This window comes from Microcebus murinus, chromosome 2 (genome assembly GCF_040939455.1).
Source record: "Microcebus murinus isolate Inina chromosome 2, M.murinus_Inina_mat1.0, whole genome shotgun sequence".
In the NCBI taxonomy this organism is placed as follows: Eukaryota; Metazoa; Chordata; class Mammalia; order Primates; family Cheirogaleidae; genus Microcebus; species Microcebus murinus.
The window spans coordinates 89,399,333-89,427,089 of NC_134105.1; the positions used below are offsets into that span (position 1 = coordinate 89,399,333).

The 27,757-nt window shown below is 37.0% G+C and overlaps 1 protein-coding gene and 1 long non-coding RNA gene across 6 annotated transcripts in view; one reads left to right on the plus strand and one right to left on the minus strand.

Moving 5' to 3' along the window:
* Nucleotides 1-5,484: 5,484 nt before the first annotated feature.
* Nucleotides 5,485-27,686, minus strand: KCNA3 (potassium voltage-gated channel subfamily A member 3). Of its 5 annotated transcripts, XM_012751683.3 has the most exons (4): nucleotides 24,258-27,686; nucleotides 22,593-22,629; nucleotides 21,049-21,172; nucleotides 5,485-11,225 (listed from the first exon to the last, which is right to left on the minus strand). In XM_012751683.3, exon 1 carries the CDS (start codon nucleotides 27,549-27,551, stop codon nucleotides 25,803-25,805), a length of 1,749 nt encoding a protein of 582 aa, XP_012607137.2. In that variant the 5' UTR covers nucleotides 27,552-27,686; the 3' UTR covers nucleotides 5,485-11,225; nucleotides 21,049-21,172; nucleotides 22,593-22,629; nucleotides 24,258-25,802. The 5 variants fall into 5 exon arrangements, with proteins under 5 accessions (XP_012607137.2, XP_075856079.1, XP_075856078.1 ...); XM_075999964.1 differs by lacking the exon at nucleotides 22,593-22,629 and having other exon boundaries at nucleotides 21,049-21,169; XM_075999963.1 differs by lacking the exon at nucleotides 22,593-22,629.
* The window catches only part of LOC105863966 (uncharacterized), a 56,758-nt gene continuing 37,901 nt past the window's right edge, over nucleotides 8,901-27,757 (plus strand). Inside the window, exon 1 of the long non-coding RNA XR_012918133.1 lies at nucleotides 8,901-8,978. This is a non-coding gene — a long non-coding RNA (uncharacterized LOC105863966). The remainder of the gene's footprint in view (nucleotides 8,979-27,757) is intronic.

The window sequence follows — 27,757 nt, forward strand, 5'->3', positions numbered from 1 at the left end:
TGTTTCTAAATCAAAAAGCTTACAATAAAGGCCCTGAAGGTCCCTAGAACAATAAACAGCTCTTCTAAAACAGCAACTGGATGAGGTAAGTGTGGTTGACTTGAACATAGAGATTAATTTCCTCAACACTACTCATGTGTTTCAAAATTAAGAGGGAAAATTTCCAAGAGAGAGACATATTTGGGGTTTTATTGAATCCTGAGTAATTTTAAGTACTGCAATAGTTTGAAATTTTTTAAAGGTTTTCCACTGCTAAGACAGTTAGCTAGTTTTCTCAGAGTGCATTTGTTTTACCATCTGGCGTGGAGCGCCCTTAACAGTGGTACATCAGCATGCAGCAGCTTTTGCAACTCGTGACAGACAAGTAGACGGGCACTGGCTGCAAGGAGCTCAAAACCCTCCCCAGCACATTTGCCTCACTTAGTCTTTTCTATTTACTCATCAAGCCTAACCTCCTTTCTTATTTCCCGAAGGCCCCTGAGCTTAGCTAATTGTCCCTTCCTTCTTTCTCATAGTTCCATCAGCCTACCTGGTACAGAACTTGTCACTATGCCATAATCACAGGCTTCTCATTTTTTACCACTTCTATGAAGTCTTTGAGGGTGGGAGTTAAATCTTCTCAGAGTATTTACTCAACCAATGTTTATCGAGCATCCACTATCTACCAGGCACTGAGAATACAAAGATGACAAGGACAGAGTCAGCTCTCAAGTTGCTGACAGTATTGTAAAAGAGTAGATAGTTATATTTTGTGTCAAGTTTTTTGGCAGAGAGCTATTAAGTATCAGAGGGATACTTAACTGAAGTCTTCCTAGAAAAAATGTCGGGAAGTCTTGAATGATAAGTAGCTATCACCCAGCTGAGTGGAACAGTGCAAATGAGTGAAGTGGGAAAGAAAAAGAAAGGTGTGAAGATATTTCTGGACAGAAGGATCATCATCACATGTGAAGGTGTGTAGAAGAGAGAGCATGCTATAGATAGTAATAACGTAGGGTGACAGAAGCAGAGAGCACATATCAGAGAGTGATAAGGGATGAGATTAGAAAGGTAGACAGGAGCTGGACCATGAAGGGCTTTGGATGACACACTAAAAAGTTTGGGCTTTATTCTAAATGGATAAAGGAAGAGTCATTGAAGTATTTGAGCCAGGGGAGTCATTAGCAAATTTGTGATTTAGAGAGATCACTTTGTCTGTAATGTGAAAAATTCACGAGGTTACTGTAATAACATAGGAAAGAAATCACAGGATAGATACAAAATAATTCAGAGATAGAGAAGGTGGCTAAAGTTGCATCAATAATTTATTGGCTGTGAAGAATGAGGGAAAAGAAGTCTGAGATTTGCTGATCCCAAGATTTCCAAACAGTAGCATTAGGGAGAGATGGTTTGATTACCTGAGAAAAGAAATACAGTTGGGTTGAATTGCTGAGTGTGGGAAATGAGTTGCTCTGTGTTGGACATGTTGAGTCTGAGGTACCTTGAATAGCCTAAAGACCATCCAAGAAGATATCTCTAACAAGGGCATTAGTATACAAAAGATAAGTTGTCTGTGTAGTAGAGTGGGTCCTACTCTGTGCTGGAAAATTGTCCCCGGCTACTTTCACCAAAGCAGTATGATTGTTTAGCTTCATGTCTCTTTCATTCTTCTCTTTGCTTCTCTACTAGGCTTAGTTACTATTTCACCAGAACATGAATTACACGAATTTACCATTGACACGATATTGACTTTGTCTCAGCTCCCTGCAACTTTGTAGCTCTTTGCCTCATTGTTTCTACCTCTAAGTTTCCAAGTCTCAATTCCAAATCTAAGGAGAGAGACTCTACTTGGCCCAGTTGGGTGAGGTGACCACCTGTGGACAGAGAATGGGCAGACATACGTTTAAGGTTGTCCCTTCTGGGCTGTGGGTTGGCAGGTTTCCTAAGAATGAAAAGTGAGCAGGGAAGAAATAAATGGCTGAGAAAACGATTGGCACCTGAAGTATGTAGGAATAGCACTCAGGATATAGATCTGGGTGAAGATAAATATCTGAGAAAATAGTTGAAACTAAGGTATTGGGTGAGGTTACCTACAGAGAGAGTAGACTCTGAGAAAAGGTGAGGCCTGAGATTAGAACCTTGGGGCAGCAGTATTTAAGAAGTGACAGAAGACAACAAGTCAGTGAAGATGATGGAGAAGGAATGGAAAGAGAGGGAAGAAGAAAGTGTCACAAAAGCCAAGGAGAGAGGGATCAATGGTGTCAAATTCTACAAAGACTAGGGAGCTTGACAACTGAAGTTTGGCAAGGAAACTATTAGTGAAGGAAATGTTCAGGGTACAGGTAGAGACAGAAGCCAGATTACAGTGGGATGACACCGTTAGTAGAATGTCAAATAAATGAGAGGTAGAGATGACTTCTTTTTTAAAAGTTTGGCTTTGAATGAAAGGGGGAAAATAGAGCTAAAAATGGTCAAAGAAACATTTACATACTGATCATAAATTCTGGGGTGGGAAGATACTGAGTATGTGGCCAACAGACAATATTTAATAAAGTCAAGTTCTGGAGTAGGCTGAATGAGATGCGTCAGAGCACCAGAGATTGGGAAAACTTTTCTATTGAAATGAGAAGAAGAAATGGCTTACAAAAGGGCCTTGATAAATATTTCTGAATGAGTAAATGAATAGACTAATGGAGTGGTGGTTGAGCCAGTTTGCAGAGCTTGAGTTTTCATTTCTCTTAGTGTCTCACCTTAAGGTAAGGAGATTGGGTCTGGAGGCCTGCTGAGGCAGGACTAGGCTTGCCAACTTGAAGATGGTGTATGAGGAATACAATGGAAGGGCCTTTCTCCTGCTCTTCTTCAAACTACCCTGATAATAGTGCCCTCAGTTTCCTTACTTCTTAGGGAAGCCAGAATTTGAGATAGGAGGGGGTTGAGGAGAGGAGAATGTGGATGTACAAAGGCCACATTTTCTGGACCAGAAAACCTTGGATTCTAGCCACTTTCTGAAATTTGTTGATCACGTGACTGTGGGCAAAGTGCATAACTGTATATCCAGTTTCTTCATTTATAAAAAGTGTGTGACACTACCTTCTCTGCCTATTTTACAGATTGCATTTTAACTCTACACACACACACATATATATATACTTAAAATATTGTAACTATTGTGAAGCACAGTACCCATGTAAGGCCCCATTAATATATACTCCAGATATTTTGAGAATGTAGGTTGCCTCTGGGGGTGCCTGTGGAGCTGTCTAATCTTGTCTAACCATATATACATGTATGGCATGCCACTGGAGTACTGTTAGCTAGGTTCTTTCTTGGCTACTACACATGCTGAGAACTTGGCCTGACAGTACAGAGCATTCTCACTGGCATACAAAGTGCCTGGAGGGAGAAGCGTATTAAAATCACAAATTCATTATTTTCTCAAGACTGGGATCGACAAAGTTCAAGCAGCCTTATAAATTGCTTCCAGAAATATAAGACAAAAATTAACTCTGCTTAAAAATTTGCATCCACATTTATGAATGCCACTTCCCTCTCTCTTTTATTTCCATCTCCGTTGCCACAAATCAAAAGCCAACACAAGCATTTTTCTCCAGAGTTCCTCAGCTTCTCTATAGAGATAAATGAAAACTAAAAAGCTTACATTATGTTTATAATCTTTTAGCCCAGCTTCTGGATTCCTATTAGGCCCTCTGACTAACTTACATCATGCAGTTTCTGATTACTTTTAGATTCAGGTTATGTGGAAATAACTGTATGTCTTCATGGCTGGCACAATTAGTGTAATTTAAGCTAGTAAACCCAGCATCTACTTCTCACTGACGTTGTAAAAATTAATGGGATAGTGTCTACAAAGCAATTTATATTCTTCATCTAAAATCATTCATTATGCCCAATTGGACCAGACATGGGTGAGAACTGTGCCATATATGCCCATTTCCTTGTCAATCGTGTTTCGAAATCAGATTTCTAGGTTATTTGTTCTGTTCCTTCTCTTGTGGCTTCATTCCAAAAAATGACTTCACTGACCTTAAATTTTAAAAGACAGTATTGTCACCAGAGGTTTTAGTTATTTCTTTGGCTTTTCTATTTCCATGACAAAGTCTCCTTTTCCATGTCTTAAGTTATCAGATATTTAGAGTGAACAAAAGATTTTTTTAATGAAATAAAATACCCCATTTTGGCTTTGATTAATGAAACCTATAAATAGTAGACCTAAAGGAGAGAAAGGCACAAGATTGATAAGGGTTTTAATACAAAGGACAAGTACAGAAAAGTGAACCAATGATTGAGTGGGCCCTAATCCATAGGAGTTGTGTAACAATAATTACATACTAATTTGTTTCTGTTGAAGCCCAACATAAAAGCGAGAATTCTCTTGCCTAGAAGCATGGTTCAAAAAGGATATCTGTAATCCCTTGGAAACAACTCACATCTCATAAATTTACTCTGTGAATATTTGCAAAAGACTTAAAGATTTCATCCCTTAAAATCAAATACTTACAAATTATGGCTCATGGAGTCCACAACCAAAATTGCATGGCCAGAAAGCTTAAAAAGTTATTTCCTATATCAAATGGAGGCTTTAAAAAATATGTTTTGTTCTTTTATCTAATAGCTAATTATCACTTGTGTAAGTCAATCAGTCTAAATCTGGGCTTTTTTTTTTTTTTTAAGATAATTTCCAGATGGAAACAAGAGAGAGGCCTCTGCTTTGGTGATGTAGCATTTGTTGACATTCCAAAAGCACAAACACATTTGAGTAACTAGCTGCTATTAGGATCAACATTGCTAAGCACAAAATAAGAACAATGGGAATGTAAAGGGTGATTACTATAAATTATACTTTGTCATGGTACAAAAATATTGGACATAGAGAATACATATTGAAATCAAAATGTTCTCATTTAACACTTTACTGTTCTGGATCTAATGGGATCCTAACCTACAAGCTTGGGAATATTTATGCATGTGTAAATCTGAGAACAGGGTCATCTACACATTGACTTTCTACACATAACCCCTCACAGTGCTTTGAACAGTGCAGTGTACACAATGGATGCTTAATACTCACTTTTGAATGAAATAATGTACATTTGCTGTGCCATAATTTACTCTTTTAAATACCTGGCACAAGCCTAAAGGCATAGACTTATCACAAACAAATTTTTCTTCTTTGAGACTTTACTGGGACTTCAACAGTGTAAGATACAGACCTAGGGAATGTTGGTTTCCAAAAGGCTTGCTGAAGACAATGCACAGAAGTCCTCACTAGAGCCATTTGGGAGGACACACACCAGCCTGCAGATCTAATCCAAAGGCAGCTGGTGCTTGAGTTTTTGATAATAGCCCAGCTTTTGATGATCCTTCTTTCTCAAAAACAAAACAAGGAAAGAAAGGAAGGAAAGAAGGAAGGGTGGGAGGGAGGAATGAAGGAAGGAAGGAATGAAGAAAGAAATCATTTGGAACTAATTATTACTATGAGCAATGGGATTTTTTGGAGTCTTTTATTGAATTCTGTATATAACATTTGCAATGAAAACACTTGAAATCCAATGACAAATTTACAAATGAGTCTGATGCAAATATCACATAATCACAAGTTACAGGTATTTTTTGATATTTACTTAACAAAAGATTCAAAATTATGACAAAAACATCAGAGAACATGGCATTAGAGCTTATTTTAACTTTACATTAATATGTGATAAGTTAACATACTTCAATGTCAAAAGAAGACAAATATAGAAAAAATATAAAATATGTTTGATTTTACATCTTATTCAGAATTCCATTATTTATTATCATTAAGAATGATTATTTCATTCCATACAAAATAATACTTGCTTGGCTTACCCGTTTGATGAAGAGAACTAAAATTTAAGTTTAGAAAATTTTAAAGTCCAATATAATAAGCATATGTTCCATTTAAATATTCACAGTAACATTGCATTGCTAATCAATAAAAGTATAGCATGTATCACAGACTGTTGACTTACAAGGGAAAGCAGTAACAGTGTCTCTCTGTCAGTTTGAGAAAAGAATAAAAATGTAATATTGTGTCATGGATTAACACATGAATGTCCTCCATATTCAAACTGAGCAGTCATTAGATTTTAATTTTATCTGGGAAAATCCTTAATGGATTTTTAAATATGTGGAAGAACTTTACCAAATATTTAAACAATGGTTAATTGTTAATAATACTGTTATCTCATACTTGATAACCAATTCTTTTTGAATAGTTATAGGAAATAACCAGTTTGCTTACAACAAAGGCAGTTTTTCTCCCCACTCCCTCTTCCCTGTCTTCCACTAATCACAGAACATGTGTGATGAAAAACAGTAGGCTGAAAATGATTCCTAGGGTGGATCTGGCTTTTTTCTCTGAATCAGAATGGCTGCAGTTTCTTGGGTTGACTATTGCTTCTTTCAACTGTTCAGAAACCAGCCATTATGATAAATTGATTAAAAAGGGAAATTAGAAAAATCAGTGAAGTTCATTTTTCAGCCTAGCACTTCGACATTAAATGAATTTAGTGTCTGTGGTCAGGGTATGTGGACTTAATATGTTTTAGGTGGAAAGTGTTTGGATATTACTCTGTGGAAGGACTATAGCTGGGAAGTATTTTAAAAAGTCTGACAATAATAGCAACAATGCCTTTTCACTAAAACCTGAAATTTCCCAATGTAAGTAACTTTTATTACTAAAATTAAACATTAGTGAAAGTTTAAAAGTTAATGGCAGTTATAGGATAAAAACAACATGACAGGGGGGGAACAGTGTAAAGAACATATGAGATTTGGAACCATTTATTGGCCATATGATCTTGGCCAATCATTTGATCTTTCTACACCTTGGGTGTTTAAACTTCAGCTGTTATTAGTACTTCATATGAATGTTTTAAATTTAGATTAAATTATGTGAATGATCTTTGCAAAGTATGACATAAACAAACTTATAAATAAATACATGTTAGATTATGAAAAAAACTGAGGTTTCATATTTGTTATTCTGACCTCTATATAATCTATATAAGATTTCAAAAATGTTTTCTTATAACATTTAGCGCATAACATAGAAATGCTACACACACTGTTTGCTTTCCCTTGTGTGTACTGCGTGTATGTGAGTGTGTGTATATATAGGAGCTTTTTAACATAAATTATATCATTTTATGGCATAGTTCCAAAAATGGTCTATACAATGCCCTTAAAATTGAAAAAAAAAAAGGATATTCTCATTTGGTTTATAGTCATAGAATTTTATGGCATTTAATAAAAACACATTGACAGTTTTAAGTAAAATACTTAACTTCCCCCACCCCCAAACCCAGCATTAAAAGATCACACCATAGCAACAATTTACCAAAGAGATACTACTATGGTTTGTTTAGTATGGTTGGTTCACAAATTGTTGTAACATACAGTATTAACACAATATGCTAGAATCGATGAAATCACTTCTCACAAAGATCACACTAATACATAAATGACTCAATAACACCTAAAGTGAAAATTCAGATTCACAAAACCAAAATTATCAGATTAAATGTTTTAATTAATTGCTCCACTAGTCAAAATATACATTTCCTATTATGATAAAGGCCTTTAAAAACTACCCCCTTTTCTGAATGGAAGGGATATAAGACTAAACCTCTGGACAAATAATCTCAATATGACAAAATATTTCTGTATTATTCAAATGTAGTGTTATAATTTTAACAATTTCTCTAGAGTCCAAATTTTAGCATCCTCCCAACCTAATCTTTTTCCATGACAAAACCAAGAATCAGAATATATTCTTGTTTTTCAATAGGTATAGTCACCTCTTATCTATGTTGTGCAAAAGCTATAAGCCTTCTTTTCCCAGCTATCCACTAATGCCAAACAGAAGTGCTTGAGTTATCCCTGAATTTTGTTTCTCACTCCTGAGCAAAATTAATTACAATATGGCTCCATCAGGCCTCTTTTGTATTAAAACATTCACAAAATTTTATGAATATTGTTTTAAATTATAGTCATTGCTTCTGGGACCAAAAGAGCAATAACTTTTTAATGTGACAAAAATAAACCTTACTATCAGCTACAGCTCAAAGCAGAATTTATTTGATTTTGATTTCCTACAAGTTTATTAAACTATAAAAATTTAAAGAGAAAATTAAAACTTGAACAGACATTCTGTGTAGGTAACTACTCAGCATTCAAAGATGAAATGATAAACCATAATAATTAAGCCATGGTCAAAATGAAAAGTAAGGTTCAACATTTTTATGTCTTGCTGAGGTCAATTAGCAATATTAGAAATATGACCATTTGGATTTCTTCAGTAGAAATATGTGGCATCTTAGTGACGAGAGGGGAGCAACATGTACATGTACACATGTTATAACAATCTGAAAATATGATAGAATTTTCAAAGATGAAACAACACATACAGAATACAAAACTTAAAACGTCTTCACTTGACAGATAAAGTAATTGGGGCTCAGAGGAGTTGAAGGGACTTTCCTAGGGCACATGAGAGTTATTGGCAGAGCCAGCACTACAGCACAGCCACCTGCTTAAACTCTGCCAAATTGCTTTTTGTGTAAAAAGAATCAAGAGATCACAAGGCAAATACTCCAATCACTCCAACCTTTTCCTACCTTCCCCTACTCCCTGGCTTATAATGCTGAGTGTGCAATAAGGCTTTGGTACTGTTTTAGCATTTCATATACAATTTTCAAATCACCTTAGCATGTAATTAAATTTAACAAATGCCCACTCCTCCCTTCTAACTATTTCATTAATCTGTTTCTATTCTGCAGAGTCACTTTTCTACTTTTTCATGATCCCATTAAAGATCAGTGAAAATTCTTAAAGGAGAAAGAATCCTATTTCCTCTTCTTACAATCCATTTGAAGAATGATATATTTATGGCAGATTCAAGGCTTAAATCTTATTTCAATCTATTCTTTCCTGAATAAGAAAATCTGAGTACTTAAGTATCCTTCAAGGCATTTTTAAAATATGTATAATGAAGATTTGGGGACTAGAAAGAGCTTTAAAGATTAGTGAACCCAGCACACTCATTTTGCAACTCAAGAAACTGAAGCCTAGCAATGATAAGTGACTTATCAAGGGTTCCATAGGTAGCAAGCAGGTAAGAATTCTGGTCCCTTTGACCTAGACCAGTACTATTTTTACCACCCACTCTGTGTACCAATTTGGTATGACAGTTTACTCATCTGACACCATTCTGTGCTGTTATCGCAAAAGTCCAGATTTTGTCTCTATTTGAAACTGTAGCCTGTAATAATAATTCAGATAAGGTATTAAATATACTATGATGCTTAAAGTTATGTCATTGTTTTACAAAGGTAGTTTTGTGTCTATTTTTCTAACACCTACTGATCCTTACTATAATATCTGAACGTCTAAACCTCCTTTAACACAGTTGATTGATTTGTTTCAATCATCCCAACAGCTGATGTAGATTACTTTACTGCTACCCAGGCTGTGATCATCACTTATGAGGATTGAGTTGTCTGCAATGGACTCAGGGCCAGTGTCTCTACTAAATGGGCTAACACAGAACAAAGACAAGGTGGTCGTTATATTTTCACTTTAATCACAAATCATCTAGATTGGAGGTTCTAGCTCAAATCTGGGATAGTTATCATTCCTTTATTTCATTTTTTCTATAGTTATTTGGTCTCAAAGTTTGACCACAAAGAAATTACCAGAAGATTGTGAATAATTCCTTGTAGACATTGCCTCAAAGAAAGTTACTTGGATTATATCTCCTATTCATCTGTTTTGCTGCTAGTAGGTATAAGAGTGTTTTAATTACTGATTCTTATACATATATTAACAATGAAATTCATCACTTGTAGTCCATTCTATAGGGCATCAAAAAGTTTATATTCTTGGCTTTGCTACCAAAAATATTTGTACCATGATTGAAATTTTATAAGTGCTCTTATTATAACTTAGCATTGTTGTACGTTTACATAATAGGAGATTGGTTATTTATGTATTTGTTCAGGTATATTTTTAAAATAAAATATGGAAATGAAAAAAATCTTCTATATAGTAAATGTTCACAGTTTGACTTTCCATAAGGCTTATGAAATAATATACAAATAGCTACCATTCTGCTGAAATGTCACAGTAAATACATTAATAATGGCACAGAAGTGAAATGTCCCCAAGTGGGAAACCACCTTCATGACAATCCTAAATCTCTTTTCTAATTAAAACTTTTTTTAATTGAAAAAGAATTCCATTTCTAAAAGAATATAAAAATAGAAGATGAAACTTTTACATACATAATTTTGAAGGAAAAGCTATAAATATTAGATGAACTATTATATATATCTTTAAGAATGTGCTTTCTCTCATTACGCCAAACATTCCATGAAAATTAAATTAAATGAATATATTATATATGAACTGTTGAACAGTGTAACTAAATGTTAACATTTTAGTTAAGATAGACCACTTAAACATATAAGTACTAATACATTTTTATAAAATTAAGCTCAGCTAAAACTTATCTATAAGACTAATTTACAAATCTATCATTTTGAAAAAAAAGAATATTTAATCAAGCAAGGCACATTTCTTTTAGGCAAGTCTGTCTTTAATACCATTCATTTGGGCACAGTGTAGATTTCACTTATTTATGTGTAAATGGGCTAATCTATGTATCAGAGCCTTTGGTACAAAATACACCTTCACAAATAAAGTTGTATATAACTGAGAACACAGAATATAACATGAATATATCTCATAATTAAACATAGTCCAGTAATAAATTGAAAAAAAAAAAAACAGTAAGAGTTGGCTGTTAGAAACAAATATTTAGGCTTTCTTTATCTGCAGCACTGATTATAGCTTTTGGATGATTAGATTTCATCAAAATGTCAAAAGGTTGAATGATACCTTAATATTTTTAATGTTCTTCTTTATCTTTTGATCAGTACCTTTTTACTACACACAGTATGAAGAGAATCCTCTATCTTTAGAGCTATTTCGCATTTGTTTGAGATATATTATTTAATGTCAACTGAAACAAAAATAGGTGCTGGCAGACAGATCACTGCCCATCAGTGGTATAATTCAGATAAGATATTTCTCATTACTGAGAAATGCTGACAGTAAAGCATTCTTGATCCAGGCAATTTGAAACTGAGCATCCTACTGGTCAGTGCAGCTCTACAATTCTTTATGAAGGGCTCTTCAGGGATCTGTCAGACAGAGTAAACACAATAATTTACTGTATACTTAGCTTTTAGAAAACTATAGACTTTATGTCAATGGAAAATGTCCTATTCATTACATTTTTTAAAATTTTTGCTTTTTCCACTATTGCCCTGAAAAGTTCAAGCAATTTAATTGTCTAAATGTATTAACTACATATTGAATGCTTTTAATTTATAACTTATAAAAAGTTTCAGAGTGCACTGAAATTATAAACTTTTTCCCATTAATAATGATGCCCAAATTTAGTAACTTAATGCTTGCTTTTTTTTTTTTTTTTTTTTTTATTTATTTTTTTATTTTGGCATACTATGGGGGTACAGATGTCAAGGTTTCAATAAATGCCCATTTCCCCCCCTCCCCCCAAAAGTCTGAGTCTCCATCATGACCATCCCCCAGATGGTGCACATCTCACTCATTATGCATGTATATACCCGCCCCCCTCCCCCCTCCCACCTCCCCAATACCCTATTACTGTAGCACCTGTGTGTCCACTTAGGTGCTACTCAGTTAATACCAGTTTGCTGGAGAATATATCTGGTGCTTGTTTTTCCATTCTTGGGATACTTCACTTAGTCGTATGGGTTCCAGCTCTAACCAGGAAAATATAAGATGGGGGTGGAGCCGAGATAGAAAATGCTTGCTTTTTGAATAGAAAAATTTGTCTTTACTCTTAGAACCATCTGCAAGGTTCTGAGTGCCCTCTGATTTTTCTAAAAATGCATGTATTAATTTTCTCAATGTATTCCTAAGGGTTTCTGGCTATAAATCCTACTGTGGTAATCTATGATGAGAGCTCTTTTGAAGTAAATAGAAATCCAGTGCTAAGATAAGTGTCATGGAGAGGGGAAAAAAAAGAGAAAATCTCAAAATGAGTACTATGAATATAATGTTCTAGGAGCTACAGAATGTCATGCTGTAGTTTATCATTTCATTACAAATAACTTTCAAATATGTTGATTCTTTAAAATACGAACTCTGCATATTTGTGTACCACTTTAAGATATCACAAGTTAAGACAACAAAAACTACTTGACTAGGGTCTGTGGAGAACCAAGAGATAAGGTTTGGTGTTCCCCTTTTCCCAACTACAAAAACCATTATTGAGAAATGCTAACAGTAAAGTATTTCTTATAAATAGCATCAGGCAATACAATAATTGCATTCACTGCCACATCCAGAATCTAGAATGGTGTTTGGCACATAGTTGACACTTTATATGCTGAATGGATGAATAAATCCGTGCCACTCTCATAGTGTCTGACATATAGGAAGTATTCAGTAATTATATGTTGAATAAACAAATGGATATATAAAAATTATATTTATACACTCTAGAAATTTACTAACTATATAATATAAACACTTACAAAGACAAAAAAGTGCTATAAACCCAGCTCCAGGTTTCAATATGTGAATATTATCCATCATAATGCATAGAGAAGACTGTTTCCCATATAGACCCCTGGTTTGAATGGGTACCCCAAACCAGTGGTAAGTGCCCAAAGATGGTGATCTGGAATTTGAGTGTGCTTTTGATGAAAGAATTATTCGCTCACTAAATTAAATACTGTATGTCTACTGTGTGCTGGGCAGTTATCTATCTATTAAAAAGCTTTCCTTATTGGCCTAGATTATATTTGGTCACCTTGATCAAAGATATAACTTAACACTGATTTTTAGGCAAAAAGCCAGAGTATATTCCTAGTATGCTGAACTTTTATTAGAATAGCTTTAAAGATTATAATGACCTGACAGTTATTAATGACTACTAATTACAAGAAATTACAAAGAACATGAATGACCTGGCATCCATTTTATTTCCTAAGCGTCTAAGCTCTGCTCAATGCTACCATAGTCTTGCTTATCTTGAGATGGTTGTATTAAGCTACGCTTGTCTTGTGGCTATTGGTTCTTTTTATATAAAGGGTTGGGTTTTTTTAAATTTAACTACATGGATCAATATCTGCCTCACAAGGTTCTTGAGATATTAAGTAAGAATGATATAGCATGGCATCCTCATAAATTTAGGTGTGGAGGATACCACTAAAAATAAAGGTGGTATCAGGATAGTATCGTGATGTTTATCTTAGTGGCTGAGAAATGGGTTGAAAGCCTCAGAAGAATGGACACTGAGTTAAGTATAAAAATCAACTCTATAAAAAGAAAGGTATAATAGAAAATGGTGAACTATAAGTGAAGATATTTGACCAGATATTAATAAATGTTCTAACATACAAAGCAAAAAGAGAAGAACAAATTTCAGTAATTATTAAATTTGTAAAGAAGAAGTAATTAGTACCTACTCCAAGGCCTAAGTGGAAGAAGTACAGAAACCTAGCTTATTTAACTGTTAGTCTGACTAAACTGTATTTGATGAGGAAAGAGTTGAAATCATTATATAACATGTAGTTTCATGGGAACTTTGTTTTCATGTGTCTACATTTTGACATTTATTATACTAATTAGAGTTGGCTGCACACCAATAAGTTCTACAAATTCTACCAACTAAATGGTAATGAATAAGCCTGAGGACTAGAAAGATTTCTTGCTCAATTTGTACAATTCTCTGATTGAGGTCTTGGAAATTACATACTCTTGGCAAGCAAAAAATTTAAACTCACTCATTATCTAAAGTTGGTAATATGCTAAGATGTAAGCTTTATCAAAAATCTGTTAAATTATGGGAAAATGAGCTGTGAGGTATAATCAATACTTCTTTGAGCAGCATTTAGGTTTATTAATAAATATCCTCAAATTACATAGTTATACAATAAAATAAACTGCTCTTTTGGAATCAGTTTAAAATGTTTCCAGGTAAAAGATCTATAAGATCTAAGTATAAAGCAATTCAAATACAGTTCTTATTTAAAAAATTATTTCTGTCCATGATTTTTGGTTACCAAGTAAATTTTGTCCTTCAGAAATCTGACATATTCTCTCTCTTGTTTAACATGCTTTTCAGCATAATTTCTTATAAAAGTAGTATATTTGTGATTATCTGATATTTTATTGTTCTGCAGTCAGACATGAGGTAAATACAAAATGTAATGGTATACGAGACTGCCTCTTAAAAATGTCTAATACCTTTACTAACCCAAGTTATAATAGAATATCTGATAAAAATCCATATTTAGTTAAATAATAGAAATAAAGAATGTCATAATCCCTCATCCCAAACCAAAAAAATGAAAAATATTTATTTCAATTCTCTGTTTTGTATAATTTCTTTTAAAAGCCCTAACAATGTGTCCTCAAAAGAGAGAAATGATCTCTGTCCTACATGGGCTTAACTGTATGAAGTGATGGAAGGAGAAAAGAGTTTCTAATTTCTCCTGGTCTATATATATAAGCTGAAGCACAGATGTTAGTTTTTAATTTGTTGACATATTTGGTAAGGAAATTGTGTTACTTGGATATGCAGAGGCCACAGCAAGGTCTGGTTTGCCTTAGAAATCTAGGGAAAGGAGAAAATTCAGAAGGGGTGTGGAGAAAGTTCCTCTCTATCCATATCAGGAAGAGAATCCTCATTTCCTACTGCAGAGGAAAGTATATCAGTTATATTACCTAAAATCATGGAAATAACTTCAGTACTCATATCAATGTTTTAATTAGTTTCAGTCATTTCATACTATATGTGTCAGGTTTTCAAAGCTGCTGGGAATCTCCCAATACCAACATATGCTACTGGATTACTTCTCACCTTTCATTCTATTATTTATAATAGAAGTGGTCTAAGTTTTGCCATTTTATAAAAGTCACTTTAAGAATCTGCTCTTATTTTTCATGGATCAAATGTCTCCATCTCCTGTCATGTATGAACACCCACTTTAAAAAATAGCTGATTTTTGCTGGGTGTGGAGGCTTACACTTGTAATCCCAGTGACTTGAAAGACTGAGGCAGGAGGATAGCTTGTGGTCCAGGAGTTTGAGACCAGTCTGGGCAATATAGTGAGACTCCATCTCTAAAAAACTAAAAAAGAAAAATTAGCTGGGCATGGTGGCACATGCCCATAGTTCCAGCTACTCAAGAAGCTGAGACAGGAGGATTGCTCGAGCCCAGGAGTTCGTGGCTACAGTAAGCTATCAATATTATTGTGCCACTGCACTCCAGCCTGGGCGATACAGTGAGACCCCATCTCTAAAAAACTAAAACTGACTGGGTGAGGTGGCTCATGCCTGTAATCCTAGGACTCTAGGAGGCCAAGGCAGGAGGATGGCTTGAGCTCAGGAATTCGAGATTAGCCTGAGCAAGAGTAAGACCTCATCTCTACTCAAAATAAAAAAAATTAGCCAGGAATTGTGGCATGTGCCTGTCATCCCAGCTACTTGGGAGGCTGATGCAGAAGGATCATTTGAACCCAGGAATTTGAGGTTGCTGTGAGCTAGGCTGATGCCACAGCACTCTAGCCCGGGCAATAGAGTGAGACTCTGCCTCAAAATAAATAAATGAATAAATAAATAAAATTAGACACTAAAAAATAAATAACTGATTTTAAAAGCTGAAATAATAATCTCTTCTAGAATTAGGTTATTTTGTAAAAGAAATGACTTTAGCCAGTGAGGCCATATCTACAGTGATATAGTTCTTTATTGTGATTTACTGGTGAAATCTCTAGTGTCTGATTGGATCAGCTTCCATAGTAATGAAGATGCCATGGATTTTTAGGACCCATCATTAACTGAAACCAGGACTGAGCTTACAGGGAAGTTTCTTAGAATTTCTCCTAAATAGAAAAATAGGTAAATCCCTTGGAGATATCATTTGTTCTGATTTTGCTATGCCACATGGTTCAATGAGTCAACATATATATAGTGAGTATCATTTATAAAGAGCACTCTATTAGGCATTATGTAGGAAGCACAGTCTTCGTGAAGCAATCTAACTTTCAGGTATCCTTGGTGATATCTCATATAATGTTATATTTAAGTTATTTACATTAAGGAATTCCATACCCATAATTGGGTAGTACTTCTTGTGGAAAACTTGTTGGGGCATGTTTGACCAAATGGGAAGCCTTCTCCAGTAAACTAATTACAAAGAGTTTTATCTATAAAAGCATGGTGAGGAGCATAAGCCACATATGGATAAAAATGAAGTACAGATGCCTGACACGAAAATTTTGTTTATATGTTAAAAACAACTCAAATTGAAATGCAATTTCCTTCTCGTCTTTCTGTCCAATAAATGCTTATTGAGCACCAACTGTATTCTAGATACTATTTCAGGTCTTGGGGGATATAGCACAGTAAACAGACAAAAATCCTTGTACTCATGGAAGAAAAGAGAAAACAGACAATAAACAAAGTAAATAAAATATCTAATGTGTTAGAGGAAAAATTAAGCTTAGAAAGGAAATGAGTGCTGTGGGGGCTGCAATTTTAAATAGTGTGGCTAGCGAAGGCATCAATGAGGAGGTAACACCTGAAGGAAGTGATGGAGTGAGTCATGCAGATATCAGAAGCCAGAACATTCCAGGCAGAGGGAACAACAAGTATAAAGACCCTGAGGTGGAGCATGTCTTGTGTATTTGTGAAGAGAAGCAAGGAAGCCAGTGTGGCTGCAGCACAGGATCTGATGGGAGAGGAGTCAGAAATAGGTCAGAAACACAAGGTGGGGAAAATTAGGTAGGGTCTTGCAGACCATTATAAGGCCTTTAGTTTGTATTCTGTGTGAAATGGGAAGTCAGATGATGTTTTTGGCACATGGGAGTAACACGACCTGACAGGTGTTTTAAAAAGATCATTCTGGCTGTTATGTTGAGTAGACTCAAGTAGGGGACAGGATGGAAGCTGGGGGACCAATCAGGAGGGTACTGTAATAATCCAGGTGAGAGAGAATGATGGCTTAGATCACGTGGTAGCAGTAGGAGTGGTAAGTAGTGGTAAGGCTCTCAAAGGATTTTAAAAGTATATACAGGATTTGCCAACAGATAAACGGTATGATAGAAAGAAGAATCCAAGGATAATTCCAAGGATTTTAGCTTGAGCAACTGGAAAATTGAAGTAGTAGAGAGGAGGAAGAGGGCAGGAAACAGAGGCTTTATGGGTGGAGGATGAGGAAAGAGGGAAGCTTAGTTTCGAATACATTAAGTTTGAGATGTCCATTAGATAACCAAGCAGAGAAGTCAAGTATACAGGTAGAAATTCAATCAGGAGTTCAGGGGAAAGATCTAGGTGATAGATACAAAGTTACATGTAGATAATCTAAAGCTGTAGTCCCCAACCCCTGGTCCATGGAACCAGCCCGCAGGCTATTAGAAACCTGGCTGGCTGTGCCGCAGCCTGAACTCTGCCTTCCTCCCCACTCCTCACACCCCACTTCCCCCCTCCCATGTCCTGGTCGGTGGAAAAACTATTTTCCATGATACTTAGGAACTGGTCTGCACAGCAGCAGGTGAGCAGCGGGTGAGTGGTGGGTGAACCAGCGAAGTTTATCTGTATTTACAGCTGTAGCCCATGGCTCACATCACCACCTGAGTTCCTCCTCCCCATCCTGGGTCTGTGGAAAGATTGTCTCCTTGGTGCCAGAAAGGTTGAGGACTACTATTCTAAAACTGTGCAACTAGGACTGAATGCAGAAAAAAGAGGTCCAAGGACTGAGCTGTGGCTCCTGGGGCTCTCCAACATTACAAGCTAGGGAAGATGAGAAAGAACCAGTAAAGGAGATTGAGAAGAAGAGGCCAGAGAGGTAGAAAGAAAATCCAGAATGTGGTATCTTATCCTGGAAGTCAAATGAAGAAAAGTCTTCCTAGGAAGGGGGAAATATTCCACCATGCCTAATGCTTCTGATAGGTCAAATGAAATAAGTACTGAGAAATGACCACTTAGTTATATGAGGTTATCAGTGGCCTTGACAAGTACATTTTTGGTGGAGTGGTAGGAGTGAAAGCCTGTTTGGTGCAGACTCAGAAGAGAATGGAAGGGATTCAAAGGTGAACAAAGAGAGATATAGTCCCTACTCTATCAATTTCTAAGAAATAGAAATTGATCATATAACATAAATAAATGTAAAATTACAGCTATTGTCAATATCACATACTATATTTAATAAATTATAAGATTTACCTTTTTACATTTGAGCATCTATGCAATTGAGATGTACCTTAAAATCACTGGTACTTCACCCTTACAATTGGCAGCTTTTCTTTTCTTTTTTAAAGTGGTATACAAAATAATGATGGCTCTTATAATCACCACCTTAAATTTGATGAACTACTACACTGTAATAGGAGGATAATAAAACCAGAGTCATGAAAGATGTCTTAGAGCAGGGGACCCCAGCCTATGGTGAGCTGTGTAATTATTTCATTATATATTACAACGTAATAATAGAAATAAAGCACACTGTAAATGTCATGTGCTTGAATCATCCTGAAACCATACCCCTCCCCCTAGTCCGTGGAAAAATTGTCTTCCATGAAAATGGTCCCTGGTGCCAAAGAGGTTAGGGATGCTGTCTTAGAGGAAGTACTGAAGTAAAAACAGCAGTTAAGATAAGGAGGGAAAGAGGGGGCTGCTGGACCATTTGCGACGATCACCATAGGTTAAGGTGGAAAAGGAGCTTATTCTGTAACTGGAAGAAGACTAGGTGGCTGGAGCACAACAAAATAAGGGAAGAAGCATAGGTAAGGAAGAGATAAGGCTGGATATGAGATCACGTGGAGCCAGATCATGTGGGGCCATGAAAACTATGCTAAGCCTTTGGGTTTCTATCTTAAGAATAAGGAGAATATCCTGAAATAATTTTAAGCAGATTTGGGTAATATAATCACATTTCAGTCTCAAAAAGGTCATCTGGCCACCATGTGGAGAATAGGTCAGAGGGGCCATAGGAAATGTGAGGAGGCCAGTTAAGAGACCTTCACACTAAACCAGGATAGAGATGATAGTGTGAGTTATCGTGGTGGTGGCAGTGATACAGCAAAGTGTACTGTTTTTAGAGATATTAGGGAGGCTAAATGACAAAATTTGGTGATAGGCTGAATGTATTTACTACTTCTATGGATCTATGATTTCGCTAATAAATACATTGAGAACACTAGGCAATAAATCTGCCTTCTAAGGACAACTGGAAAAAATAAAAATGATTTATAAATAGTTATGATGCACATATGAATGAAAACCAATAATTTGGAAATTCATTAATTTTCAGAAAAAGAATCAGACCACTTAGATCTATAGGCAGAAAGTAAATATGCTGCAGGATAGAAAGTAAACAGGGAACAGGTGAGGGGTGTGTGTGTGTAATAAATTGCCCTACTTTTTCTCTTCCAAATTAAATCATGTTTTAATTTAAGGAATATGCTTAAATGTATAAAAATAAAAATCCTTGTAATCCTAGCTCTTGGGAGGCCAAGGCGGGTGGATCGCTCAAGGTCAGGAGTTCAAAACCAGCCTGAGCAAGAGCGAGACCCCGTCTCTACTATAAATAGAAAGAAATTAATTGGCCAACTGATATATATATAAAAAAAAAATTAGCCGGGCATGGTGGCGCATGCCTGTAGTCCCAGCTACCCGGGAGGCTGAGGCAGAAGGATCACTCGAGCCCAGGAGTTTGAGGTTGCTGTGAGCTAGGCTGATGCCACGGCACTCACTCTAGCCTGGGCAACAAAGCGAGACTCTGTCTCAAAAAAAAAAAAAAAAAAAAAAAAATCCTAGGATTCAGAGGGAATTTCTATAAAGAATAGGGGTTTAAAATAAACTTAATGGAAAACAAATGCAATAACACTGTTGACTGATATATAATGCACAGGTGCAATGCTAATTTCCATTCTAAAAAGTTGGTGGGAATCTCAACAGAGATTCTCAAGAGTCTCTGTGCTATGATATCAGGGATGGGTGTGTGGTTGGAGGATCACTGGGGGAGAAAAGGGTTCTCCTCCCTCCCTACTATCATATGGGAGGGTCTGATGCCTGTATCTGCAAAGCCATTGGCCTGCATGAACAGATTTATTTATAACATTCTTCAGATCTGATGAAATATCATTTTTTGTTCATTTGAGTGTTATATTACTAACCACCAGAATCCCAGGCTTTATTTTTCAGGGCAGAATTCATATTCTGCACTACTTAGGTTACAACAATAATAACATGGCTCCCTAGAAAATGATGGTGCCTCTTTTCCAGATCTCTTCTTCAATGCATTTGATGGCTACTGGTGCAAATTTTAAAATGTAAGGAAGACACATTCAGTACAAAAAATGAAAAGAAAATAAAAAAGAAAAACCATGAAAATGTTTCTTTGTAAAATGCATTTTTCTTTAAAACTTGGAAGAGAAAAATAGCTCATAGCATCATTAAAAACCAAGAAAAATATCTGAAAACTTTCTAATCAGTCCAAATAATTTAAATTATATTTGCAAGCTAAATATGAGTATATAAAGAATACTATTATCATATGCCATATAGCAACAGCCATTTTCTGGCAGGAGGTTCAGAGCTGAGTCACTACAGTATGATTTGGGATCTCACTGGCTTCCCCTCCCTTCTTCCTGCCTTCTGTGATTTGCTTTCTTTCAAAGGCTATTAACTAATTCCTGAAGATGTACAAAAAACAAGTACAATTAACATATACAAAATTTGACTTCTTTCAAAGGCTATCAACCACTTCCTGAAGGAGTACAAAAAACAAGTACAATTAATATATATAAAATTGTCACCCAAAATATAGGAAATCAGTAGTACAAAACCAATAGTTTTTAGTTTTATCCTCCTTAGTTTAGAAGGCCTAATACAAAACAGAAAGAAAAAAATCCCACCCTAAAATGCAATCCCTAATATTTTCTTCCACATTCTTATGCTCCTCACCTCTATCTCACAGTGTTTCCATAAGTCTTCGGATTAGGGGGGGCACATGTGCTTCTTTGCATTTCTTAGTGGGAAGGGTTATCACTTCTATTCACAGCTGAGAGTTGGGAAGGACTTGGAACTGCTGTAGAAAATATTGAAATTTTAAATGTATAGAAATCAATAAATTATAGTTATGGTTCTCAAAAGACTACATTGTTGGTATATGTTTTATATATATATATAGTATTTATATACAATCAGTAAAGCAATTACTTGAGTATATAATATGCTGAGGAGGTAAATAATAAGTTTTATATAAACAAACCATAACTTTAAATGTCTGCATACTGTGCATTTAAAATTTCAATACTGGAATTTTATTTCAAAGTTTAGAAATAACTGATACAACACTTCCTTTTATGTGCAGGTGTTTGTGGTTATGTCATCACTGTTGGTAGATATTTAAATGCAGCATCATATCAGTTTAAAATACCATAAAAGAAATAAAATAATAATAATGTTAATTTCCATGCTTCTCTCTGGATTCACCAGTTGTACGGCATATACATTTTTCCTCAGGGTGTTAATGGATATACACTGATCCAGTCACAATTCCTCACATGAATCTCTTGCTACACAGACATATGTATACTTTTTCAACACCTAAGACATGCAACTGAGCTCAACAATGAAACCTGTATTTTGGCAAAGCTAACTGGCATGTGCAAACATAGATTTGTTAGCATTTTGCTCTAAGCCCCAAATCACTATCCATTTTCACTTCATAAATGATTTAGGACCTTAGAGAAGGGGCTACAGCTATTATGTAGGGTAAAATTATATTCTAATGTTTTTAGGGCACAGATATTCTTAAAGATCCATGGAGTGATTAAGTAAGGCAATAATGTGACAAATTTCAATGAACTGGCAATCAATCTCCTTCTGTTTTCAATGCTTCTGTTCTAAGTAATTTCTTCCTTCTTAATAAGGAGAGTCAAAATGTTTATACTACTTTCTGGAATGGTTCTTCAGTATAAGGAGATGGAAAAACAATAATTTGTGTAATACTATCATCTATTGTTGATTAAAATACATGAAAACAGGAAATTAATCTTAAAACTTAAAAATATCCATTGTCCTAGCAGGTATCAGTACTATGACTGATTATATTTCTAAGATTTAATCCAGATAAATCAATCATCTAAGAAAATAATCTTTTATTACTAGAAAAGTCAATCTCTTCATCCGATTTAAATAAGTTATATTTGATCCTTCTGGTTAAAAATATCTGATTTTCAGTATACTGAATGAAATAGGTTTCTGGAGATTGTTCTTTACATAAACTCATTAATTAATAACATAGGCTGAAGTCAAACCTAAAAGCATAAGAGATTTATTTTATCTTTCAAGTCACATAATAAAAGCAGCATGGGTTTTGGAGCCAGAATGACTTGACTTTACATCATGGCTGGGTTTCTTGCTAGCTGTGAAGTCTTAGGGAAATAGCTTAACTTTAAGGCATCTATTTTTTGCCCTCCTAAAATGAGGTTAATAGCACTTACCTTGCAGAGTTGACAAGTGTTCAGGACACGGTTGAACCTTTATAAATGGTAATTATTATTGTTAATATAAAAAGCAAATAGGAATACACTGATTATTTATGTATTTCACATTCACAAAGCTTTGTATTAATTATACAATGCTTATGAATAATGATCACAAATTAATCTCTTAGCAATGTCATACAATTATTTTTTCTAAGTGTTCTACCTGTATTAACATTTAATATTCACAACAAATCTATAAAGTACTGTTTATTATCCTCATTTTACAAATAAGACAATAGAGGCACAGAGTAGTTAAGGCATTTGCTCAAGGTCATACAGCAGAGTCAGGATTCAAACCCTGGCAATGTGATTGCAGAGTTTATGCTTTTAACTACTTTTAAAAGCCTGCAAATAACATCAACGTAAGATAATAGCCATTCACTCAAAAAATATAAAAGGTATTATATTCTGTGCTATGCACTAGTATTCACAACTTTATCAAGACACAACCTACAATCTTTAAGGACTTTACAATATGGCGACTAGAAGCAATTCTAGTACCTCAAAGTTATGACTCAAAAGACATGACATTTCTCTGGGTTAAGGAAAAAAATTCCCCTTCGAATTACTTCTATTTAATAATCATAAAAGTCATGACACAACCTTAATTTACTTACGAGAATCAGGATTTCTACATCTTCTGAATAAATGTGAATAAAATTGTGTCTGCACTTTGTTTACCTTTATGTTAAGTTCTTTTAAGCATAGATATGAGAATTCTTATGTCACTGCATAGTGTGTCTAAAATATTACCAAATTGAGTCATAAAAAGAATTTCTAGTCATTAAGAATACCAAAAATTTGGTCAAAATGTAGATCAATGATCAAGGTAATTCAAACAAGAAGCAAAGGAAACTAGATAAAGGAGTCCTATTTAGATATACATAGATAAAAACAAACAACTCTATGAGAAGTTCTGTATAGATTTCTTGCCTCTATTTTTTTGTCTTTTCCTTCCTTATCCTCCTCTTACTACCTCAATCATTATCTTCCACTCTATTAAATGGATGAATAATAAAGTAACAGGCTTCTAACTACCTGAAAATACTTTATGAGCTTTAAAAATAGCATTACTCTCATTTAGTCTGGAAGGACAGAATAGTTATATGCTATCAAACCCGAAAATTGTGGATAATGTATTATTCATATAATGTATATGAAACAAAATGATTATGTTTAAATAAAATGTTACCCTTATTTCAAATGTAACCATTTTTGTTTCAAAGAACTGTACTACTACTACTAAATAATTATGTAAATTAAAATTGGACCAATAATTTAACAGCACTTGTCTGTTTATCCTTTTAAGGTGAAACAGGTTGTTCAGAAGCCGAGTGGGTTAGAAAAAGAATGGAATTAACTTTAATTCAGCTTGAGTGAAGGTTATTCTGAAGAGGAATGACTTATTTTTCATTCTTTTGCAATAAACAATGGAAACCAAAGGATAGTTAGCAACGTGGAAATCAAATGAGAAAGGTGTAAATGATCTTTAAAAAGGCACCTGGCATGTAATTAATATAAAACTACTGGTTTTGCAAATATCATTGACATAGATATAAATGACATGTCCCTGGTTCCCTATACAAAAAGATAATGCTCTCAGTAGACCACAGTGCTCACCTGATTCTGTCTCTCTTCTGGCAACCCTTGGCATATGGCTGAAACTTGCAGGTGTTCCAAGATCTTGTTACTTCCCTCCTTTTCACTGATTGTCTGCAATTCCCTCAGTTAAAAATGTGCATCTATTATATATTTTAAGTTTATATAGCTTTCCATGTGCTGTGATGGTGACAGTTCTATTGTGGAATCTGATTTTTTTTTAAGAGGAAGTCTGAAGGTCCCTTGTGGTAAGGTTGTGGGTACACTGAATCTCTTGTTTGCTTATGTACAGAACACTTACATTTTCTTTTTAATATCATTTGTTGGCTTAAAACTTCTTGGAGAAAGAAAACTGTAGAGAAGCATCTTTTAAAGTTATTGCCTAATAACTTTCATTTAATTCAGATCATGCCTTATTGTGGTATATATCTAACATTCCAAACACCATATTTTCCATTATGAGATGACATCAATGATTTTTGTAGTTTAAAAAAATATGTTGCGTGACTTTATTTGTGTGGTTTATTCAAAGAGTGGTTTTCCTTATGAAATCATGTAAGTAGGAACCATCTGGAAAGGTTACTGTGGAAACGCAGGGCCTGTCGGGTGGGGCTAGAGAGCAAGAGATGCCATGACAACCTTTTTCGGGTTTCCCAGGAAACATGGTTGCTATGGGAACTGCATCAGTCAGGTCCGAATTAGTAACTTCCGCTGGAAGGGGTGTCTGCCACTTTAATCTTCTTGTGATACTGCAGAAGCTTTATCTTTCAGATTCATTAGGAGTTTGGGGTTTTTTTTTGTTTTTTCCTCAGCAGCACTGAAAACATCTGTTTTTAGACTTTGATAGCTGTTGGCTGGGACATATCACACAGAACTTCACAGGAATCTATTTGTTTAATACTTTCAAAATGCTTAGCAAGCCCCAAAGAGTTAAACTAATTAGTCAGATAATGATATCTTGGGCATTTCCCTTTATTCAAAGTTGTAGAGACCCTTAAAATTCCAGGAGAGGGGATTCAAATAGAAAGTTCAGTCAAAACTAAACAAACTTATGGTTCCAGTTAGACTTTTCTTCTACATATCCACAGGGTAGGCAATTGAACTAAATATTCAATAAATAATGCTGAAAGGTCCATCAAACTGAAGCATTGCTTAAGAATCTGTGTGCTTTTCTTGGTAAAGAAACAACTGCCTTTTTAAAGTTTGAGGTTAAACCGTTAACGCTAACTGTTCTTTAAGTTTCATTTCCTCCCAGGATGTACTGTTTTTTTTGTTGTTTTTTTTTTGTAGGGTGTGTACTAGAAGTCAAGTTTAATGTAAATTTGTTGTTCATTATGTCAAGAGAAAGGGAGGGAAAAATGGAGAGCTGAAAGAATGCAGCCCACTTGCAAAACAGGCACCTGTTTCAGTATGAAGCAGTAGGGACAGGAAGAATAAAGTGTGCTTCCCACTTTATGTCCTTTCCTTGATGAATGGTCTGGAAATGTATAAAACAAAGGCATACACAGACCAAGGGGGCACGTTCCACACAATACTGAGAGCACGGTATGTCACTGGTATCATATATTAAACATCGGTGAATATCTTTTTGATGTTGACACAGGAGTTGGGATTATTGTTCGTGGTGCAAGTGGCAGTGGAATTGCCCGTTTTAAAAGGGGTCTGGGGGAAAGCGCTATGGTTCATACCTCCCTCTTCGATCACCATATACTCCGACTTACTCAGAGTCGAGTTACTCCTTGCTTTTCGGAGCTCCTCAGCCGAAGGAGAGAGGTGCTGGCAACTTCCCACGTGCATATACTGGGCTTGCTCTTCCCCTTCTGTCTCCCGGTGGTAAAAGTAATTGAAGTTGGAAACAATCACAGGAACTGGCAATGCAATGGTCAAGACACCAGCGATGGCACAGAGAGATCCCACAATCTTGCCTCCTATGGTCACTGGGTGCATATCACCATAACCTACTGTTGTCATGGTTACCACTGCCCACCAGAAGGCATCCGGGATACTGCTAAAACCTGACGTGGGGTCGTCTGCCTCGGCAAAGTAGACAGCGCTGGAGAAAAGGATGACCCCAATAAAAAGGAAAAAGATAAGTAACCCCAACTCCCGCATGGAAGCTTTCAGTGTTTGTCCGAGAATCTGCAGCCCCTTGGAGTGGCGGGAGAGCTTGAAGATGCGGAAGACTCTCACCAGGCGGATGACCCTCAGGATGGCCAGGGACATGGCCTGCTGTCCGTTGCCCTGTCGCTCAGCCAGCTCGGTGCCCAGAGTGATGAAATAAGGGATGATGGCCACGATGTCTATCAGGTTCATGATATTTCGCGAGAAGGTGGCTTTGCTGGGGCAAGCGAAGAACCGCACCAGCAGCTCAAAAGAGAACCAGATGATGCACAGGGTCTCCACCACGAAGAAGGGATCCGAGAAGCTGGAGGCTCCCGCGGGGGCCCCCGACGTGCTGTTGCTGGCTGCCTCGAACGTGTCCTGCGACAGCGAGGCTGGGTAGTCCTTCTCATCGCGGAACTCGGGTAGCGTCTCCAGGCAGAAGATAACGATGGAGATGAGGATGACGAGCACGGACACGATGGCGATGCCCCGGGCCGGCCCGGAGCTCTCGGGGTACTCGAAGAGCAGCCACACCTGGCGCTGGAAGTCGCGGCGGGGCAGGGGCCGCTCCTCTTCCCGCAGGAAGCCCTCGTCCTCGCGGAACTTCTCCATAGCTTCCTCGCCCAGCTGGTAGAAGCGGATCTCCTCGGAGAAGATGTCGATGGGCACGTTGACGGGCCGGCGGATGCGGCCCCCAGACTGGTAGTAGTAGAGGATGGCGTCGAAGCTGGGCCGGTTGCGGTCGAAGAAGTACTCATTGCGGAGCGGGTCGAAGTACCTCATGCGCCGCTTGGGGTCGCCCAGCAGCGTCTCCGGGAACTGGCAGAGGGTCTTGAGCTGCGTCTCGAAGCGCAGCCCGGAGATGTTGATGACCACGCGCTCCCCGCAGCAGTCCTGCTCGCCGGGGGCCGGCAGCGCGGGCGGCAGCGGCTCGTAGCGGTCGCAGCCACCGCCACCGCCACCGCCGCCGCCGCCGCCGCAGCCGCCCTGAGGCGGGCCCCCGCCGCCGTCGGCCGCCTCCGGCTCCGGCAGGTGGTCCGCGGGCACCACGGTCATGTCGGGCGGCAGCTCGGGGCCTGCGGCGGGCTCGGTGTAGCCGGGGTTCACCAGGTTGTGGGCGCCGCCGCCGTTCGCTGGGTGCTGGGGAGGGTGGGCGCGGTGAGGGGCGGAGGGCGGCAGCGGAGAGCGCAGGAGGCTGAGGTGCTCGTCCATGTGGCGGGGACTCGGCGGCTGCAGGGCCGCGTCGCTCCTCCTCGCGCTCCCCGCCCCTTTGCCTCCTCCGCCCCTGAGGCGAGCCCGCTGCCTGTTGCTGCCGCCGCCGCGAGGCTCTGTCTGGGTCTGGCGCGCTCCGCCAGGCTGCTCCACAGAGACGCCTCCTCACCCCTCCTCCCCGTTCCCTCCGCCGCCTCCCCCGCGGG

Excerpts from the sequence above, each read along its gene's own strand:
- KCNA3 (XM_075999962.1), bottom strand. The coding sequence starts at position 27,551 with ATGGACGAGCACCTCAGCCTCCTGCGCTCTCCGCTGCCGCCCTCCGCC.